The sequence below is a fragment of the Carex rostrata genome, chromosome 34, assembly GCF_964058835.1.
Source record: "Carex rostrata chromosome 34, lpCarRost1.2, whole genome shotgun sequence".
Lineage (NCBI taxonomy): Eukaryota > Viridiplantae > Streptophyta > Magnoliopsida > Poales > Cyperaceae > Carex > Carex rostrata.
This window is the reverse complement of record NC_135951.1, coordinates 1047198-1069393: the sequence shown is the minus strand read 5'-3', so window position 1 is coordinate 1069393 and position 22196 is coordinate 1047198. Positions and strand designations below refer to the sequence as shown.

Here is a 22196-nt window from a genome sequence, read left to right as displayed (position 1 = left end):
TTTTACTATTTTTAAGATAGGTACAAAATCACTGTATCTAGACCATTAAAAAACAGTGATTTCTGCCTATCTAAAAAAATAGTAAAAAATTTCCAAAAAATATAAAATTTCATCACCAAACATATTTTAGTATGGATATCATATTTAGCGGTTTAGATCGATAGTTTGGAGTTTGAAAATAGAGATATATAATATGAGGTATGAAAAACATGAGGTATTGGAACCCTCCTTCTAGTTTAATACATATTATGAAAATATTTATGATAAATCATGGTCAAGTATATAAGAAATCCTTTCACTTATCTTGTACCTGGGCATTGCCCATAAAGGTCAAATATATGAGAAATCATGGTCACCGTACCAGTACATGTAAGGATTACCAAATTTGAGGTATGTACTTAAAACATGAACAAATTTGATGCTACAGATAATAATATCTACAGATAGATAAAGAAAAGCACAGTCACAACATTATAGGTACCATGGAAACGGTATAAAGGAAAGCAATCACAAATTACTCATGGCTTCGGTTCGACTTTTCTGGTACGAATTGCAGGAGGCGGCATGTTCTTAGGGTTAGTAAACCAGGTTGTATATAGAAACTGCTTGTGGGGTCCATTGTGACAGCATATTTGCCTCAGTTTCTGTCTCTCTCTCATCCATCTCAGCATAATCTTCATTTGCCTCTTACTTGTCAGGCCTCTCAATCCCATTTCCTGAAAAATTAATTAAGTGGATTACATGCTTTTTGTTACTTTCTCTTACTTTTCAAGTTCCCTGGAATCAGATTCTGAGTTTCAATCAATTTGGCAGATCCAAACAGAATCAGATGCCAAATTGAGTATTTTAGTCAATATATTCCACAAAGATTGATCTTCTTTTGGTAAAAGTTTCTCTTGGACATTTCATCGAACAGGTGGTGTACATGAGTGATGATGCCAACTAAATGAGTAAAATTCTGAAAAGTTTCTCTTAGACATTTCATCGAACAGGTTGTGTGTATGAGTGATGATGCCAAGTAAATGAGTAAATTTCTGAAAAGTTTCTCTTGGACTTTTCATCAAACAGGTTGTTTGCATGAGTAAAGACACAGTAAACAACAAGCAGAACAATAGAGGGAAGACCTTGACGTGGTCCCAGGTGTCAGAGATGGTGAGGGGACCGTGCTCCTTGACAACATCGAAAATGGCGCGAGAGATGGAGAGGGTTTGCTCGGGAGGTGACGTCAGCTCGATGGGTTTCATCTTTGGTTTCCCCTTCTTCGCTGCCCATCTCACCACAGTCCCAAATACCATCTCTCTTTCTCTCTCTCTCTCTCTCTCTCTCTCTCTGTGGCTACAAATGGCGCGAACGATCTCTCTTGTTCGTTACCAGCTCCGGCGGTGACTGCTTACAAAGGAATAAAGGATGGTGATTTTAACGAAGTGGTTTTTACTTAATGCAGCGCACGGGTTTTTACTTAATGCACCGCAAAATTTTAACGATGGTGATGGAATTAACACAGTTCTGTGCTGCATGAAGCCAAAATTATTTTGTTAAATAATTGAGAATAACGGGTTTGGTTTAATTCGGAAATTGGAACCCGATTACATATGCATTACTAAAGTGAACTTTAAAATTATCTCAATCAAGTCGTTCTATGTTATGTCCAAAATACTAACAGAATAGTTATATTTTATTATTTTTTTAGATGAAAAAGCAAGCTTCTAAATAGCTAGCTATAGCGCCGCTATAGCGGTTTTGGACCCAGAAAGCTAAGCTACGGGCAAAAACTGCGCTAATCAAGCTACGACCGCTATAGCGGTAATAGCGGTCCGCTATAGCGCGTAGCGGCAATAGCGGTCCGCTATAGCGCGTAGCGGCAATAGCGGTCCGCTATAGCGCGTAGCGGCAATAGCGGTCCGCTATAGCGCGTAGCGGCAATAGCGGTCCGCTATAGCGCGTAGCGGCAATAGCGGTCCGCTATAGCGCGTAGCGGCAATAGCGGTCCGCTATAGCGCGTAGCGGCAATAGCGGTCCGCTATAGCGCGTAGCGGCAATAGCGGTAATAGCGGTCCGCTATGCTACATGGGTTATGATTTTGCAAAAAAAATTTCTGAAAACATGATTTTGCAATTTTAATGGGCCTTAATATCTAGATTGGTTTTTTTTTTTACTTTATTAAGCTATATCAATACAATGGAACATGTGCGGGCTATACCGCTATATCAATTAAATTTTGTATCATGCATTAATATATGGTAGTGGTATATTTTGAATATAAAATATATCGATAGTTTTTGAATTAGGGATATTTTGAATGACAATTTGAACTTTGTATTGGTTTAATATGAATAATATTAGAACTTCTTAATTAATTTGATTTTTTTTTTCTTGATGAGACATTTTTACTAGGCAAAGCCTTCTATGGACATAAGGACCTATTTGTAAAATGAACATATTTTTATTTTTAAAGTTCAAACAGTCGATCCGAACCGTTCATCTTGTTCTCCATATTAATATGTGCTTGGAGACCAAATTTTACATTTTTTTGATTTTTTTTACTATTTATTAAGATGGGTACAAAATTCAATGGTCTGAATTTGATAATTTTTATACCCATCTTAATAAATAGTAAATAAATTCAGAAAAATGTAAAATTTGGTCTCCAAAGATATATTAATATGGAGAACAAGATGAACGGTTCGGATCGGCTGTTTGAACTTTGAAAATAAAAATATATTCATTTTACAAATAGGCCCTTATGTCCATAGAAGCATCACTCTTTTTACTATTAGTAGAAATATAAAATATAATTTTTGAAATAAAAAAACGCTATTTATAATAGCTTTCGCTATAGCTCCGCTATTCGCTAAAGCTTTTTTTTTTGTCTCCCCGCTACACCGCTATAAACGCTATTTAGAAGCTTGTGAAAAAGTTATAAAGTGATTTCATTGAAACAAATTAAAAAATCATTAATAATATGAACAAATCAAACTTAAATAACTAATTCTAACAAATGATAAAATTTAGTGATATCTGATAAAATTTATCCAAAAAAATAAAATACAAGAAACAAGATAGATTATATTTTTTTTGTGATATATGAATGAAATTGAACTCCAGTCTCACTTATTTTAACACTAACAACGGTAGTGTGAAAATTATATATTAATTTTTAATTTAATTATAAATTAATGTATACATTAAATTTACAATTTTTAATGTGTCTGATCAATAATTTGATTCCAATAATTTTTAGATTTTATGTGATAAAGACACACTGTATCTTTCAAAATTATTAGAATCAAATCACAAATTTTTAGATTTTATGTGATAAAGACACACTGTATCTTTCAAAATTATTAGAATCAAATCACTGATTTGTTTCATAGTGTTGTTGTTCGGTAAGAATAGATTAAGCCTCGTAGCATGAAAAATATATATTAATTTTTAATTCAAATATAAATTAATTATACACTAAAATTTACAGTTTTTACGGTCCCAATACTTTTTAGATTTTATGTGGCAAAGACACACTATAACTTTGTAGTGGTGTTGAACCATTGATTTTGTTTATAGTGGTGTTGTTCAACAAGGAGAGATTAAGCATGTGTTGTTTGGAAAGGAGGGATTAAGCTTCTTTAAACTCCTTTTGTTTACTTAGTTGCTTACTCATACTGAACACTGATTTCTTAGTGCAGATTAAGATTACTTCCTTTAACCTCTTTTTATCCGGATCTTAATCCACTGCCCAGACTTTAAAACGCCTCTATTCCTTTCTTTAGCTTCCTTAGCTTTTATTTACAGATTAAGATAACCGAATATCGATTTTCTTAACGCGGATTAAGATTTAATTATAGTTGTGTTGCTTAACAACCCTAATAGATATTGAATGAGAGCTAATCATTGGTTCATGATATTCGGTCACATCTTGAAAAAAAAAAAGTAATTCAGAAAATTTATATTTTTATTTCTAGAATAAAAAAAAGATATTCAAATCTTTCAAAATTGAGCTCCGAGGAGCAATTTGCATAGTGATCACAAATAGTCGTAGACGAAATAAAATGCTTTGATTTTCTAAATAACTTGGTCCAAAAATGCATTTGGTTTAAATTTAAGTGGCAGATCAAAATTAAATAAACCAAAAATGTTTGACGAAGAACTAATTTAGTTCTCTTTGGAAAAACATTTTTTTTGTAAAAAATTGAGAATAAAGTTAATATCGGTGAAAGTTTAGGCCTAACTTGATCATATAGAAGAAAAAAAAAGTTTTTCTCAATCAATGCACCAATATTTTTTCTAATTTGTATATGTATCAATATTTTTTTAATCTCTTTTCTTAAAAATACTATATTTTATTAAGTTTTCGAGTCTTCAATTTCAACTTTTAGTTCAGCTCCTAATTTCTAGTAGTGTTAGAACAAAAACTTGAATTAATTTTTCGATTAACCTCCGTACCCAAACTATCATGTAACTTAGCCAAATTGTATTAAAAGTAATAACAAACTTCGCATTAATATTTTTTGTTTTGCAAGAGTATATGAAAATTTGAAAAGACTTCTCACAAAATTTAGTTTTTACTCTTCTTACTTACAACTTACAAGAAACATTTTCCATATAAAATTATATGTATACGTGTCTCTATATAAGACGCAATTGTTACAATTTAATTAAGTATTTACCATATATTATGACAATAATTGAATTTTTTTATTGCCAAAATTGCACTATATATATGAAAAAAAAATAATGTGCATCTGCAACGCATCATAATTTGAAAATATCATCAGATCAAAAAATATTTACAACACAAGATACCGAGACAGTCAAACTAAAAAAATAAAAAAAGTAAAAAAAAAGGCCAAAACCATAAATGAAATACAGCACCCGTCAATTCTACTTCTTTTTACATCGTAATTTCTACACGCCCATACATATATCCATGTCGCATTCACTGAACAGGGGGCCCCAAATATTAAACTAACAGTCTTCTCAACTTGAACCACTAGCAACACAAACCGCCATGAGGAGCACGCCGTAGAGGAACCTGATACTATCGTCTGCTACCATAGGTAACATCGGAATCGCATCCAATTACATAGTTATCCAGAATTGCATTCACTGAACAGCGGGCCCCACAAATTAAACTAACAGTCTTTGTAAATGGAATTTGTAAGTCAGGAATAACATCGGAATTGCAAACAATTCCAGAGTTATTCCGGAATTGCTACAAGCACAGGCCTCCAAACTCGTCTCAGCAATCGATTTCTTACTCCGATGAATCTCCATCCACCACCACCACCTCCAACGGAGGTGATACCTCTTCCTACGGCGCCACCACCACCACCACCACCATCATCTCCTCCTCCCCTCCCCTTTGGTGAAGACACAAACAGATCCCTCAACGTACGACTATTATCCCTCAACAAACCCTTCTTCTCCTCCTCCTCATCTCCTCCTTCCTCCCGATCGATCGGAAAGGGATCTGGATCCGGGGTGGAGATGAGACGGCGTAGGGTTTTGGGCTTCTTCCTGAGATGGTGACGACGGTTGTGGCGGTGGAGACGGAAACAAGGCGGAGCAGGACTGCGAGATGGACTTGGAGGCGGCGCCGCCGTGCATTGCGTGGCAAGGAGCTTGAATCGCTGCAGCGCCGCCATTTTTTTCTCGTGGGTTTCTGTGAACTGCCACTCTCTCTCTCTCTCTCTCTCTTGAACAAAGCGAGTGTCTCGCGGCTGAGTTTATGTGATGCGGTCTGTTATAAATTGAAGGGATTTCTGGTTCAGTACGGTACTATATAGTACAAAATGATATCTGAGTCGTTTGATTTTGTTATGACACGAATCGTGGGGATAATTCCTTTAGTTTTCTAGTATTCTACGCGGTCTTGTACCGCAGAGATAAAGCGAGTGTCTTGCGACTGAGTTTATGACTTTATGTGATGCTGTCAGTTAAATATTGATGGGGATTCAGTGAGGTACTGTACTATGTAGAATGATATCTGACACGTTTGATTTGTTATGACACGAATAGTAAAGGGCATCCCTTTCAATTTGGCAGTATTATATATTGTCCGGTACCGTGGAGTTTATTTGGACATTTGTATGGACTCTAAATTAAGAGGATCACACTTTGTGTGAAGTGGAATTTTTGTCAGATACGTCCTTGTAATTTTTTAAATACAGAACTTGTCCATAATATGACTCATTTACGGTATATATCACTTTCACTAATTAATCATAAAAATGAGGATTTATGAATTTGTCCGTCGTTGTCAGACCTGCATAACGTCTTATACAAATTTAATCTGAATTAATTTTGTATTTGGTAGATATGGATGTGGTCAAGATATTGCTTTGTAAAAATTTATTTAAAATCAAATTAATATAGAGGTGCTATTGAGGTAAGATCCACTAAAAAGTGATAACTATATTCAAACCCTTATTATACAAGTATTAATTTTTAAATTTTGATTTCCTATACTTTTTATTTTCAGATTGAATAGATCGGATCACGCGGTAGATTTGAGCTTCTTAAAAATTATAATTCTTCCATTTATTTCTTAAAAAAGGTATTTAAAATTGATTTAAAAATTGATTGGACTTTATTTCTTAAAAATTATAATTAATTATTGGACCTTATAATACAAGTATTTATACAGCTAACAGATCGGGTCTGAAATTGATCGTATAAAAATATTAAATCACATCCTACCCGTTAGTGTCAGGTGCACATAAAAATATTAACTATATTTGTAATTTAATACGTTATATTTTCCATAACCTATCTAATATAATCATATATAACATTGGTTTGAGATTAGAGGTGAAAACGTAGCAAATAATATCTAATTCATATTTGAAAATTTAGATACATATATCTATATATGAATATTCGTGTGAATACAAATACGGATATAGATTTAAATTTTAATTATGTATATACGACTAGCAGATATTTATCTTATTTAACGTTATAATTAGATAAATATCATAAACTTTAGTATTTTTTTAATAATATTTATATATATTTTTTAGTAAATATCCAATCCAATTCGTATTTGAAAAATAAAAACATATACAGTTTTATCACTATTCGGTCCATATCCCATCCGTTATCACTCCTATCTGAGATAGGAAAACAGCTTGGGTCCGATGCCCATTGGATCTAAAGTGGTTCCAATGGGTTCGATAACCGTCGGATCTGCTTTAAAATCCGTATACACGAATCCTAAAGCAGATCCGACGGTTACCGAACCCATTGGAACCACTTTGGGTCCAATAGACATCGGACCCAAGCAGATCTCCTGAGATAGAGGCATCAACCTCTCCCAATTATTATGTATTAACTTTAAGTAACCACATTAAACACACTAAACATATTAATTACCTTTTAACTTGTCACGCAAAGCAAATTCACATTGACCAGTCAAAGTTACTTAAAATGCGCGGTGTACAGCACCAATTGTACGGATAGTTTACCATATTCCATAGGGAATCGAGCAAGACAAAACGTGCCACGTGCATGAAAGGTGGGGGCCATCACTGCTGTCTCTCTTTCCTTTTTTTGTCAAAAGGTGTATAATCATTGCTTAGACCGTTTGTTTGTATGATGATTATTGGGTACTTTGTTGCCCTGTCTTTTCTGAACCATGTGCAGGGAAATATTTAAGGATATAAGAGGCACGTGACTGGCGTGAGGGATGCCCCTAACAAACGCAAAGAATAAATCCAATTGATTTTTTTTTATTCAAATAAAATTACATTTTAATTTGAAAATAATTATTCTTTTAAATAATACTATTGACTAATGAGCTCACTTTTTAAATTTTTTTTATTCTTTAAGTACTAAATTTTTTAAAATAAATTACAAAATGGATTGTTTGTGCCTTCAATTGTTTGATGTGACGGATAACTGGTTGTTAGCAATATATACAAAGAAATAATTTTGTGAAAGAAACTAAACAGAAATAGTGTTTGGTAGCCTTAGCCTGAGAAACTGAGACATCTTTATCGGATCTTTGTTGGCAACTGCCACATTGAAAGGTACCCGTTAACATCCGTGACATGTACTTGTCATTTCTCTACCAACCTAGTTTGACAAGGTGGTTGCTACTTTTCCTTCAAACAAAATTTGTGCCAACATTTGTGAAGGCAATTTTTAGTATAATTATTATCAAAGGAAAAATGAATAAATTAAAGATTAATTCTTTTTTCAAATTTTGTTCTGTCTTCCACTAATTAATTGGGAATTAATGAAATCATATTATTTTTATTTTTTGAAAAAACAGGAACAGGAACATGATTTTTGCTGAGATTCGCACATGAAAAATATTGAACAGTTGGATGAGGAAAAGTAGATTCCTACTTAAAAAAAAGAGAGCAGATTCTCATCCAATTTTTACGGGAGAATTTCGACCATATTGCGTGAATTTTGAGAAAAATATGATCGTTTGATGGTGCTGAAGTCGTGCGATGTGACATTGGATTTCAGCTGATGGTGCAGATGAATTGTATGAAATCAATGATTTTTTTTTTTTAAAAAGGCTGATACCCATTTCATTTCACTAAAATCATATAATTACAAAAACCAGTTAGCCAGAGTAATACCACTTGACTGGACACCTTATTAATTGGTATTAACAACATCCACCAATAAATTAACAAATAGGAAATATACTCTTTCTCTAATGTTAAGTAAGGTTACATACTTTGTTTATAATAATAAATAATTAATTATAATTAATATAACAGTAACTGTTAATGATAATTAGCAGTAGTTAATATATAGTTAGTGATCATCATCATTCTTCTATTATTAGTATTACTAGGGAGAAGAGCACTTTATTAAAAGGAGAACTTGAAAAAGGTTTATGGGCCGACATAAATGGGCCGACATTAATGGGCCGGTTCAGTGAATTGTAGTAATTCGGACAAAATTTTCCAAGGCGCAAAAAATAAATGAACAAGAAAAGTATTTGAATATGAATAAATATTTAAAACAGAAGACTTGATTCATCCTAAACTCTAAACCTTAAACCCTGCATATCTCATTATAACTATAATTAATACAATTATAACTTTGTAAGTTCAAATCCGATTGAGAATATCTTATAATTAAATATTTAAACAGAAGACTTGATTCATCATTATCAAAAATAAATATATATGGTGCCAATATCGAAATTCTTCAAATAATTTATTATTTATAACATTCCTTGATTAACAGAATTGATGAATTTTTTTATAGCATGTAAATTGCATCAAATTGATACACAACTAATATATAAGACTAACAATATGTCATTTTTTTTCTTCTTTTTATAAAGTTAGTTTTACTTTAATTTAGAAACGCCGTCAAAATTATTAACTTTGATATTTTTTAATAACATTTATATTTTTCAATAAACAATCTATATCCGTTTAATATCTGATCCATATTCGATAAACAAAAATACCAATATAGTTTTAGCACTATCCGATACATTTGCACCCGTAGGAAAGGTGCATGCTGGATAGATATATTGTAAATTTTGAAGGTCGAATTTTTTTAATCAGGAGGCATTTGCATGATATGTCACGTGAATGTAGCACATTTGCATAATATGTCACGTATATTACATTTTTTTTTTTGCATTAGTTTGTTAATATAGTTAATGATCTCAAAAACTATATATATGCACAAATCAGAGCATTCCATTTTAAAATATTAATAGACATGTTGCTTTATAAGTTATAAGTTATAACCCTAAATATATATATATATAGATAGCCCGTCGTATTATTTGTTATGACATTTGAGGAAATCATTTCAAATGATCTTATTAAAAATCGATATAGATCAGAAAAATATAAATGGTTAGATTTTTGACAATCTTAACAATATTTTTAAAATAAATTTTATTTTGATTATGCATCATTCCGGTATCTAATTTTCAAACTCTAATGGAGTATGTTAGTGGTATATATACCAACTCAAACCTATCAGTTAAACCATATTTATTATGCATATTACCTCATTTTGTAAAGAGCTTATCGAACAAAACCTATGCACTATTTCAAGTGCGGAAACATATTCGAATCAGATAACTATTTCTGTTTTTGTCAAAAATTATTTGCAAACGGTACAACATCATCTCATCCAAAAGCCTTCAATTTGTTTATTATGTAACTTTTACAAGATAATTCAAAAACTTTCAATTTATTCAAAATTCCAACCTTTTGCAACTCTATTTTTATTTTCTTGTTTTATTTTATTATAAATTATATGTTAAATGTCTTGTAACTAGAAAATCATTGCGGAACATTATCATGGTTAATAAATAATTATCAATTATACAGTTTAATAAGTTTCTCTACTCAATAAAGTAGTATAACACATCTCATTGTAATTATAATTAATATTATTATAAATATTAAAAACAAAATTTCTAGTGTACCATGTAAACTTTTGAAATAGTTAATTTTTCATGAAAATATCTTAAAATTTTATATTTTCATAAAAATTTAACATTATTTTTTTTTGTCCTCATTTATTATTAAATTTGAAATTTAGACAAATATATCTTTCATTTAAAATGGAGTTTTTTATTTATACAGAGGATGTAAAGACAAAGAAAGACGGGGCTCAAGTATATGTAAAAAGAAAGCAAGATGTGACTGAGGTAAAGGAGGAGGAAAATAATTAATGGGAATAAAATTTTAAAGCACTAATTACACTTCCAGCACTCGAGTTTCAGCTTGATTTTACCATGTCGGTACTGAATGACATGAGCCGAAATGAATGGGCTGGTTCAGCGAATTTGTTACATTCAGAAATTTTAAAACTTGATTAAATTGATAAATCAATCTTTTGGCTTAAATAGAAAGTTAATTAACTAAAATGAAACTAAAATTTTGAAAAATAAATGAATCATAAAATTATGTACATTAAAATTTAGAGGGTTAAAACATAAAATAAATAGTTGTATTGAGTTCTAATTAGGAGAATAAATATACAAAATTATTGTACCAATAAGATTAATATAAAACTTACGAATTTCATTCAATTATGAATTTTAGGATTTGATTTGATATATATATATATATTGTTTGATAACGAATTATTTAGATTTTAAATTGACAAATAAAGGCCCGAAATATACATACGAATTTAATCGTAAAGTTTTACGAAAATTCGATTCGAATTTATAAAAGAAACGGACCATAAATCAATTAAATGAGACTATACTTGAATTTCAGAATTTTGTGAACCCTTAGATCTATCTCAACACGGATCTTAAATGTTATAATTTAAAGTGTTGAATGATATCAACCACTCATCTGATCCAGCACGGATCTCAAAGCAGCCCATTTAATTTCCTTTCTCTCTTTCTCTCCTCTCCCTCCCTCTACGTGACACAGAACAGACCCCCCATTCCCCCCCTCTGTTTCTCTTCTACGCCAAACCAAGGGGCCCCGCCCCCTCCCTCTTCCGCCGCTGCCACGGCCAGCAGCGCCGCCGCCGCCCTACGCCCTCTTCTCGGTCCAACCCGCCAGACCAGCCCGCCCCCTCTCTCTCTCTTTTCCCGCCTCTCTTCCCCACCCGTCACAACCCTAACCCGCAAAGACCCGCTGACCCGCGGCCCCACCAGAAAATCCTTCTCTCCCCTCTCTCTCTGACCCGTGTAACAAATATTTCGGATTCTTCACAATTGCCGCTGATTTTTGCGAGCTTTCGAGAAACCCTAGAAATTAGGGTTATGGTGCTGAGCCGTGCCGGTGTTTGATTGGTGCTGCCTTGGTGCTATGGTGCTTGCTTGTGCTCGAGTGAGGTGGCCGCAAGGCGAGACGAAACCCTCGGACCCGATCAATTTCTGTCGACATTTTCTCCTTCGGTTAATTTCTAAAATTCTTGATTTGTGTTTTGATGAATTGAATAATGTCGTAGGAAGTGATTTATTAATTATCAAGTACGGGTTGTTGATTTTCCCGACTCGATCGAATTGTTAGAATAAATTAAGTATAAGGGGCTATGTTGCAAATGATTTTTATTAAGGGTCGGAAATGTAAAAGGTATAGCCATTGTGATTTGTATGAATTAAAGGAGCTAAAATGTAAGAAATTATTTGTTGGAAATGGTGGCTGGCTATGTATATGATTTATGAATTGGACCTTGATTTGGCACTTGAAATAAGATTATGGTCAGGAAGGTATAAAGAGGAATAAAAATGGTTGAATTGCAAAGTAGACACCATTGTGTGAAACTATATTAATTGAGGACCAATATGAAAAAGATGTGAATTTATATGAATGATAGCCATGACCTTGCGGTTGGGATATACTTGAATCGAATTGAAATGAATTGTAAATTTTAAATAGGAGGCTTAAACCTTTACTAAATTATGGGTCTTTAATTAAATTGAATTGGAAATAAATAATTGATCCGTAAATGGGCCAAAGTGAAATAATTGAGTAAATTGGGCCTTCGAGTGTTTAATTGGATAAATAAGGTGAATTGGGCTTGTAATTTCATAATTCTTGAAATATTGAAATGAATATGACATGATGTGTATGTGTAAATAAAATTGGATTTCGGCTTTGAGAATTAAAATAATGGACTTGGAGTAAATTGTGAATTGTTAATTAGCGGCTTAAACCCTTGCTAAATTATGGGCTTTTAATTAAATTGAATTGAATTAAAATGATTATAAATGAGCCAAAAGGTATAAAAGAATTGACGAATTAAAATACGGCTTTCGGAATTTAAGTTTGAGAATGTAACCGAACTAAACCAAGTAATCGTATAATATAGGTGTAGGCTCAGTCGAGCCAGATATCGCGAGATAATTCGAGACGCCGATCCGTAATTAAGCTGTACGCTCGTCATACTAAGGTGCGGGATTCTTGGACTTGTTTGATACTTTATTTTCAGGAATTAAACTGTTTATTCGTTTGTCATGTTGAATGATTAATTGTTGCATATTTTGGAATTCATACTGCATATTGATTCTTGCATAAATGAGAATGATTTGAATTGTTCGGTTAAGGTTGATTGGCATGTTGGTATGGTTATTAATTGTTTAGTTCTATGAATTGTGCTTGTTGTGAATGAATCTGCCAGGCCGACCTGTTTAGGTGGCTGGATAAGGTGACGGTGACCTATCCGTTGACCTGTGTTTACGAATTTGCCAGGCCGACCTGTTAAGGTGGCTGGATTCAGGTGACGCTGCTGACTTATGCGTCGATCTGTAGAATTTGCCAGACCGACCTGTTTAGGTGGCTGGATTCAGGTGACGCTGCTGACTTATGCGTCGATCTGTAGAATTTGCCAGACCGACCTGTTTAGGTGGCTGGATTCAGGTGACGCTGCTGACTTATGCGTCGATCTGTAGAAATTGCGAGACTGACCTATATGTGTGGCTTGAGATATATTTGCTTGAGATTTAGCAAAGTTGACCTGTATAGGTAACTTTGAGTCCGTGTGTTTGCATATGTGTCAAGTTGACCTGTATTGGTGACTTGTAACCGGACCTTAGGAAATGGTTAAGCCAAACAGCAATTGCAGATGGGTGTCCGATAAAGGGTCCAGCTTGGTTGGCCATCTGTAGGCGCTTGTAACCCTACAGATGTGGGTTTGATAACGGTTCAGCTCGAGAGAACATCTGTAATTGCTACAAGCCCTAATTGAACTGAGTTAGGAATCGAGTTAAGCCAAAATATATGTTGTGTGTTGAAATCCATATTGTAAATTCCGTAAACTGTGTTTCAGGTTGATTAACTGTTGTCGAGTAGTGGCATTCTGTTATTTATGTTTTCTTATATAACTGTTGCATTGTTATTGTTTGGGTTTCATTTTTGAATATAGAGTTTGATTGCAAGTCCAATAATCTAAACTGTGGCAAATTTCGCACTGAGGATTTATTCTCACCCCCACCCTCCCGATTATTTTCAGGTTTATATTACGGACGCAGCGAGTGAGGATATTGGTAATGCATATAAAAAGATCCACTGCCTTGCGTGTATATGTGACGCTTGATTTATACACGCGGCAGGCTGTCAGACCCGGTGGATTTGGGGTGTGACAGTTAAGATGGTATCAGAGCATGAATATGCAGTGCCAATAACTCATTCGCTGTCGAGTGAACGTCTATGAGATCCTATCGTACTATTAGTGTCGTTTATGAATTGATTATCTAGTCTATTAACCTAGTTCTTAATTACTGGCGTGGAACAATAAACTATAGACTGAAATTATGTATAAATAAGTGACTGGTTGATGATAGATTAAATGTTATGATCTTAAGTTATTTTCAATTGATACAAGGTTAAAAAACAAAGTTGAAAATTTAGTTTTAGTATTGACCTATTATAGAAATGAAATAACCGTTAAGCAAATGATAAGGGAAGAAATGGGAGTTCAGTTTTGAATGATGCTATAATATGTAGTTAATTTTCTTTGAATACAACATAAGCCTAATATTGTTTTTATTTTTCATTTTTGTTAAAAGCAAACAGAAATAAGGTGATAGATACATGGGCACAAATTAAACGTAGAACATATTGATAACAATATTTTCTCTGTTAACTTGAGCGTGATCGATTTTTATGAAAATATAAAAGTGATTCTTGAAGTGTTAATTAAGGAAAATTTATTTTTATGTTTATACAATTAATTGATTGAGTGAGTGGAATTGAGTTCGTATTTGCATTGGTATGGGACAGTAGTGGCTGTCCGTTAATTGAAAATAGAGTTGTCAAACTAAAGATATAAGTATGCTTATGAATTGTTAAAGTAAATTATTACATATATTGAGAATGAATGTAAACAAAATTTAGTTTTGACGATTACTTATAACTATCAATGACATAGGTATATTTCTATGAAAATATATTATAGACTAGACCGTGTTATAATGGTTGATCTAAATGTAAATAGTAACGTTCTAGTGAATATGTATATAAAAGAAGAGATTGTCAAAGTACAAATACAAGGAAATATATAAATATATTGAAATTGAATCTCTAATGATTAAGCATGAATCGAAAATAATTTAATTATGTGACTCAAAATTTTGATTCCTTGAATCCATTAGTTTCCTTTTGTGATTGTGAAATCTGTTCAAAATTGTTGCACCGTTTATTGATACTGAGATTAGTCAACATTTGTTTTATTCTTGTTCTCCAGATGTGAATTGAAATCTGTTTAAGATCTAACCATGGAACTTTAAAGTTTTAAAAGTTATTTTATATAGCATTCTTCAAATGGACTTGACATGTTCAAAGAAAAATACTGATATTCCTAGGAATAAATACTGATCATTCTCGTTAACTTTGAAGTGATAGTTTTGTAATGTTAACGGAATTAATCCCTACAAACAAATGGAAAGGAAATTATCCAAGTATATAAAATCATGTAGCTACTGTAGTGTTCACAAATGAATTGATATTATTTAAAATGTGAAAATTCTAAAGTTAATGGAGCAAAGTACTTCTAGTTGGAAACAAATATATATATATATAACGAGTGGTTTATAAAATTCTATGCATATATGCATCAAGAGTGTTATTAGTTGAATTTGATTTTTAAGGATTTATTGGTAATAGAGAAATATGGTAATCTATACTGTACTTAATATTTTTGAATAATGGTAAAAGAAAAAGACTAAAGTATTACATGATATGTTAATTAAACCGTTATGTTTATATGTCGATTAAGTACGGAATATAAGTATTGACCTTATTATTAAACTATATATGTAAAATTTCAAAATGAAGTATATACCGCTGCTATATGGTAATAAATTGTTAAAGTAAATTGTTACATGTATAAAAGAAGAGGTAGAGAAAGTTAATAAAAGTTAAGCGAACTTGGCATGTTTCAAGAAAAGAATCTTGATAATTTTGGAAATAAATAATGATAATTTTGTAGAATGAGAGTTCATCATTATTGCATGATAAGATGAAAATAATTAATGTGTGCATAAGATAATGTGATTATTTAGTGATTCAAATAAATGAACGTACTTAAAACTGTAAAGATTTTTAATATTAGGAAGTTAATTGTTTCTAATTAATGTAGAAAAGCAAGGGAATGAGTAATATTAAGTTTTATATTACCTACACATCTAAAGTTTTTATTTTATTTTAGTGATACGAAATTGTTATCGTGTGTACGCAATATATTATAATTCTATAATTGAGATGAACTTGTAATAATAAATTAACAAGTAATTATTTTAGAATAATCTTAATGTTGTGGTACCAGTTAAATAATTCTTGAATAAAATTATAATTCTTGTCGAATGGCAATCATTAGAAATTATTTTGAAAGTTCTTGATAAAAGTTTTCATACAAAATATTACAATCAGAGTAGCGCAGCGGAAACGTGGTGAATTTATACAATTAATTAAAGTGGTTAAACTATGCACCTAAATTTTTGGTCTGACTATTTTAGAGGAAGAAAGATATTATTTTCTATTTTGAGTTTTTAATTTCGAGGACGAAATTCATTTTTAAGGGGGGAAGAAATGTTACATTCAGAAATTTTAAAACTTGATTAAATTGATAAATCAATCTTTTGGCTTAAATAGAAAGTTAATTAACTAAAACGAAACTAAAATTTTGAAAAATAAATGAATCATAAAATTATGTACATTAAAATTTAGAGGGTTAAAACATAAAATAAATAGTTGTATTGAGTTCTAATTAGGAGAATAAATATACAAAATTATTGTACCAATAAGATTAATATAAAACTTACGAATTTCATTCAATTATGAATTTTAGGATTTGATTTGATATATATATATATATTGTTTGATAACGAATTATTTAGATTTTAAATTGACAAATAAAGGCCCGAAATATACATACGAATTTAATCGTAAAGTTTTACGAAAATTCGATTCGAATTTATAAAAGAAACGGACCATAAATCAATTAAATGAGACTATACTTGAATTTCAGAATTTTGTGAACCCTTAGATCTATCTCAACACGGATCTTAAATGTTATAATTTAAAGTGTTGAATGATATCAACCACTCATCTGATCCAGCACGGATCTCAAAGCAGCCCATTTAATTTCCTTTCTCTCTTTCTCTCCTCTCCCTCCCTCTACGTGACACAGAACAGACCCCCCATTCCCCCCCTCTGTTTCTCTTCTACGCCAAACCAAGGGGCCCCGCCCCCTCCCTCTTCCGCCGCTGCCACGGCCAGCAGCGCCGCCGCCGCCCTACGCCCTCTTCTCGGTCCAACCCGCCAGACCAGCCCGCCCCCTCTCTCTCTCTTTTCCCGCCTCTCTTCCCCACCCGTCACAACCCTAACCCGCAAAGACCCGCTGACCCGCGGCCCCACCAGAAAATCCTTCTCTCCCCTCTCTCTCTGACCCGTGTAACAAATATTTCGGATTCTTCACAATTGCCGCTGATTTTTGCGAGCTTTCGAGAAACCCTAGAAATTAGGGTTATGGTGCTGAGCCGTGCCGGTGTTTGATTGGTGCTGCCTTGGTGCTATGGTGCTTGCTTGTGCTCGAGTGAGGTGGCCGCAAGGCGAGACGAAACCCTCGGACCCGATCAATTTCTGTCGACATTTTCTCCTTCGGTTAATTTCTAAAATTCTTGATTTGTGTTTTGATGAATTGAATAATGTCGTAGGAAGTGATTTATTAATTATCAAGTACGGGTTGTTGATTTTCCCGACTCGATCGAATTGTTAGAATAAATTAAGTATAAGGGGCTATGTTGCAAATGATTTTTATTAAGGGTCGGAAATGTAAAAGGTATAGCCATTGTGATTTGTATGAATTAAAGGAGCTAAAATGTAAGAAATTATTTGTTGGAAATGGTGGCTGGCTATGTATATGATTTATGAATTGGACCTTGATTTGGCACTTGAAATAAGATTATGGTCAGGAAGGTATAAAGAGGAATAAAAATGGTTGAATTGCAAAGTAGACACCATTGTGTGAAACTATATTAATTGAGGACCAATATGAAAAAGATGTGAATTTATATGAATGATAGCCATGACCTTGCGGTTGGGATATACTTGAATCGAATTGAAATGAATTGTAAATTTTAAATAGGAGGCTTAAACCTTTACTAAATTATGGGTCTTTAATTAAATTGAATTGGAAATAAATAATTGATCCGTAAATGGGCCAAAGTGAAATAATTGAGTAAATTGGGCCTTCGAGTGTTTAATTGGATAAATAAGGTGAATTGGGCTTGTAATTTCATAATTCTTGAAATATTGAAATGAATATGACATGATGTGTATGTGTAAATAAAATTGGATTTCGGCTTTGAGAATTAAAATAATGGACTTGGAGTAAATTGTGAATTGTTAATTAGCGGCTTAAACCCTTGCTAAATTATGGGCTTTTAATTAAATTGAATTGAATTAAAATGATTATAAATGAGCCAAAAGGTATAAAAGAATTGACGAATTAAAATACGGCTTTCGGAATTTAAGTTTGAGAATGTAACCGAACTAAACCAAGTAATCGTATAATATAGGTGTAGGCTCAGTCGAGCCAGATATCGCGAGATAATTCGAGACGCCGATCCGTAATTAAGCTGTACGCTCGTCATACTAAGGTGCGGGATTCTTGGACTTGTTTGATACTTTATTTTCAGGAATTAAACTGTTTATTCGTTTGTCATGTTGAATGATTAATTGTTGCATATTTTGGAATTCATACTGCATATTGATTCTTGCATAAATGAGAATGATTTGAATTGTTCGGTTAAGGTTGATTGGCATGTTGGTATGGTTATTAATTGTTTAGTTCTATGAATTGTGCTTGTTGTGAATGAATCTGCCAGGCCGACCTGTTTAGGTGGCTGGATAAGGTGACGGTGACCTATCCGTTGACCTGTGTTTACGAATTTGCCAGGCCGACCTGTTAAGGTGGCTGGATTCAGGTGACGCTGCTGACTTATGCGTCGATCTGTAGAATTTGCCAGACCGACCTGTTTAGGTGGCTGGATTCAGGTGACGCTGCTGACTTATGCGTCGATCTGTAGAATTTGCCAGACCGACCTATATGTGTGGCTTGAGATATATTTGCTTGAGATTTAGCAAAGTTGACCTGTATAGGTAACTTTGAGTCCGTGTGTTTGCATATGTGTCAAGTTGACCTGTATTGGTGACTTGTAACCGGACCTTAGGAAATGGTTAAGCCAAACAGCAATTGCAGATGGGTGTCCGATAAAGGGTCCAGCTTGGTTGGCCATCTGTAGGCGCTTGTAACCCTACAGATGTGGGTTTGATAACGGTTCAGCTCGAGAGAACATCTGTAATTGCTACAAGCCCTAATTGAACTGAGTTAGGAATCGAGTTAAGCCAAAATATATGTTGTGTGTTGAAATCCATATTGTAAATTCCGTAAACTGTGTTTCAGGTTGATTAACTGTTGTCGAGTAGTGGCATTCTGTTATTTATGTTTTCTTATATAACTGTTGCATTGTTATTGTTTGGGTTTCATTTTTGAATATAGAGTTTGATTGCAAGTCCAATAATCTAAACTGTGGCAAATTTCGCACTGAGGATTTATTCTCACCCCCACCCTCCCGATTATTTTCAGGTTTATATTACGGACGCAGCGAGTGAGGATATTGGTAATGCATATAAAAAGATCCACTGCCTTGCGTGTATATGTGACGCTTGATTTATACACGCGGCAGGCTGTCAGACCCGGTGGATTTGGGGTGTGACAGAATTTCTCAACTATTTGATTGTATGGTTAACTTCTTAACATATTTTTTTAATATGTAACAAATTTTGGGAAAAAATATATTTATATATTAAAAATAGATACATCATATAATATAAAAATATATTTATATTCATGATTTAAGCATATTATGTTATATATTGATGGTTAATTATTTAAATGAAATAACATAATTACATATTGACCTGTTTTAAGTTATAGATTTCGAACTAATTAATAAAATATTTATTTATTTTATTTAATAATGCAGTGATAGAGATATAATAATTACAAACCTCATTATAATGATGCCTCTTTACTTCATGAAGTAGTATAACATATCTCATTATAACTATAATTAATAGTACAATTATATATAACTTTGAAAGTTCAAATCCGATTGAGAATCTCTTATAAATATTACCTTTTCATCAAATGAACTTTGTAATAAGTTTGATGTAATTTACCATTTCATCAAATGAACTTTGTAATAAGTTTGATGTAATTTACCATTTCATCAAGTAATTTAAATATACAACATTACATGATTAACATAATTGATTAATATTTCTTATAATATGAAAATTGCATTAAATTGATACACTAATACATAAGACTAACAAAATTAAATGTCATTTCTTTTTCCTTTTTTTTCAAGTTACTTTGACTTTAATTTTGAAACGTCGCCAAAATTATTAATTTAAGTCATTATAAAAAGTTAGTTTCAAACAAAATAGTATAATATGTCCTGCTTCACTAACTTTTAGTTACTTGTACATGCCAAAAAAGTTATCTGAGAAGAAAAATATTTGTTATGTTGCCTTTACGAAAAAAAAATGGAAAGGGGTACAAACGGATCGGATATTATCTACTCAGATTCAAAAATTATACATGGGTATCCGATATACAAATATTCATATGAATATAAATATGATTTTAAATTTTAATTATCCGTATCTGATATATATAACATATATGTTAATATACATTATGAAAAAATTTATGTTATTCACCGTTATAATTAGATAAATATTATGAAATTTGATATTATTTTTCGAAACAGATACGGATATAATTTTATCACTATCCGATCCGTTTGCACCCGTACGAAAGGTGCATGTTGGATACATTGTAAAATTTGAAGGCCGAATTTGTTTTATTATCAGGTGACATTTGCATGATATGTCACGTGAATGTGGGGCATTTGCATGATATATGTCACGTATATTAAATTCTTTTGCAGTAGTTTGTTAATATAATTAATGATCTCAAGAATATATATATATGGCTTCCATATATATGCACAAATCAGAGCATTTTAATATTGTAAAAGATTAAAAGACATGTTGATTATACATATAGATAGCACATCGCATTATTTGTTATGACATTTGAGGAAATCAAAAAATTTAAATGGTAGTCTTATTAAGTTTCAATATGTACCAGCAAAATATAAATGGTTAGAATTTTAACAATCTTAACAATATTTTCAAAATAAATTTGATTTTGATTATTTATCATTATGTTATCCAAATTTACTTTATCAAATTTCTCCATCTTGTTTCAAGCTCTACTTAATTATCTTAGTGGTATACAAACTTCTTAAACGTGCCTATCAGTTAAACCATATTTACTATGCACATATTTTGTAAATAACTTGTGAAAAATATGTCAAAAAAACCCTACACACTGTTCAGTGCCAAAACATATTCGGATCAGATTTTTTTTTTTCAAAATAATATGCAAATTGTAAAACATCATCTTGTCTAAAATGCTTCAATTTGTTCATCCTGCATATTTTTACAAGAACATTTGAAAGATTTCAATTTGTTAAGAATCCAATTTTTTTCAACTCTATTTTATTTTATTAGAAATTATGTTAAATGTCTTTTAACTAGAAAGTAACTGTGAAACGTTAGCATGCTTAACATATAATTATCAATTATACCGTTTAATAATAATGTCTTTTTGCTCAATAAAATAGTATAACATATCTCATTTTAATTATAATTAATACAATCATAACTTCGTAAGTTCAAATCAAATTGAAATACCTAATTTTTTTTTCTCATGAAAATTTCTAGTGCACCATGTAAACTTTGGAAATAATTAATTTTTTTGTGAAAATATCTTAATATTCAATATTCTCATAGAAAAATGGACAAGACAGACAAATGCAAAGCAGAAAGCTAGTTTAATATATATTTTGAAAATATTTATGTTATTCACTCTTATAATTAAATAAATATTATAAAATGATTTCTTTTAATAATATTTATATTTTTCTAATGACTAATTGTATCGAATAACGAATATCAGATCCGTAATCCATATAATAAACAATCCATATATGTATTTATCTAATAACTGCACCGTATTCGTATCCATATTCGTATCCGAAAAATAAAGCAGATACCGATATGGTTTTATTACTATCCTATACGCGCGTATCCAATATGTTTACTACAACAAAGTAGACACTTTTTGCGAGGGAAAAAACGCTTTTATGACGGTCG

At 32.0% G+C, this 22196-nt stretch overlaps 2 protein-coding genes and 2 long non-coding RNA genes across 4 annotated transcripts; 2 read left to right on the top strand and 2 right to left on the bottom strand.

Moving 5' to 3' along the window:
- Nucleotides 1–351: 351 nt before the first annotated feature.
- Nucleotides 352–1385, bottom strand: LOC144548785 (uncharacterized). The gene is made up of 2 exons (XM_078297502.1): nt 1125–1385; nt 352–716 (listed from the first exon to the last, which is right to left on the bottom strand). The coding sequence occupies exons 1-2, from the start codon at nt 1293–1295 to the stop codon at nt 519–521; spliced, it is 369 nt and encodes a 122-aa protein (XP_078153628.1). The 5' UTR covers nt 1296–1385; the 3' UTR covers nt 352–518.
- Nucleotides 1386–4765: 3380 nt separating this feature from the next.
- Nucleotides 4766–5725, bottom strand: LOC144548784 (uncharacterized). Its single transcript, XM_078297501.1, has one exon. It carries the CDS (start codon nt 5640–5642, stop codon nt 5196–5198), a length of 447 nt encoding a protein of 148 aa, XP_078153627.1. The 5' UTR covers nt 5643–5725; the 3' UTR covers nt 4766–5195.
- Nucleotides 5726–11387: 5662 nt separating this feature from the next.
- On the top strand, nt 11388–14046 carry LOC144548786 (uncharacterized). The gene is made up of 3 exons (XR_013509474.1): nt 11388–11857; nt 12775–12855; nt 13915–14046. It is a non-coding gene; the product is annotated as an uncharacterized LOC144548786 (long non-coding RNA).
- A 3048-nt stretch (nt 14047–17094) lies between these two features.
- On the top strand, nt 17095–19683 carry LOC144548787 (uncharacterized). Its single transcript, XR_013509475.1, has 3 exons — nt 17095–17564; nt 18482–18562; nt 19552–19683. It is a non-coding gene; the product is annotated as an uncharacterized LOC144548787 (long non-coding RNA).
- Nucleotides 19684–22196: the final 2513 nt, after the last annotated feature.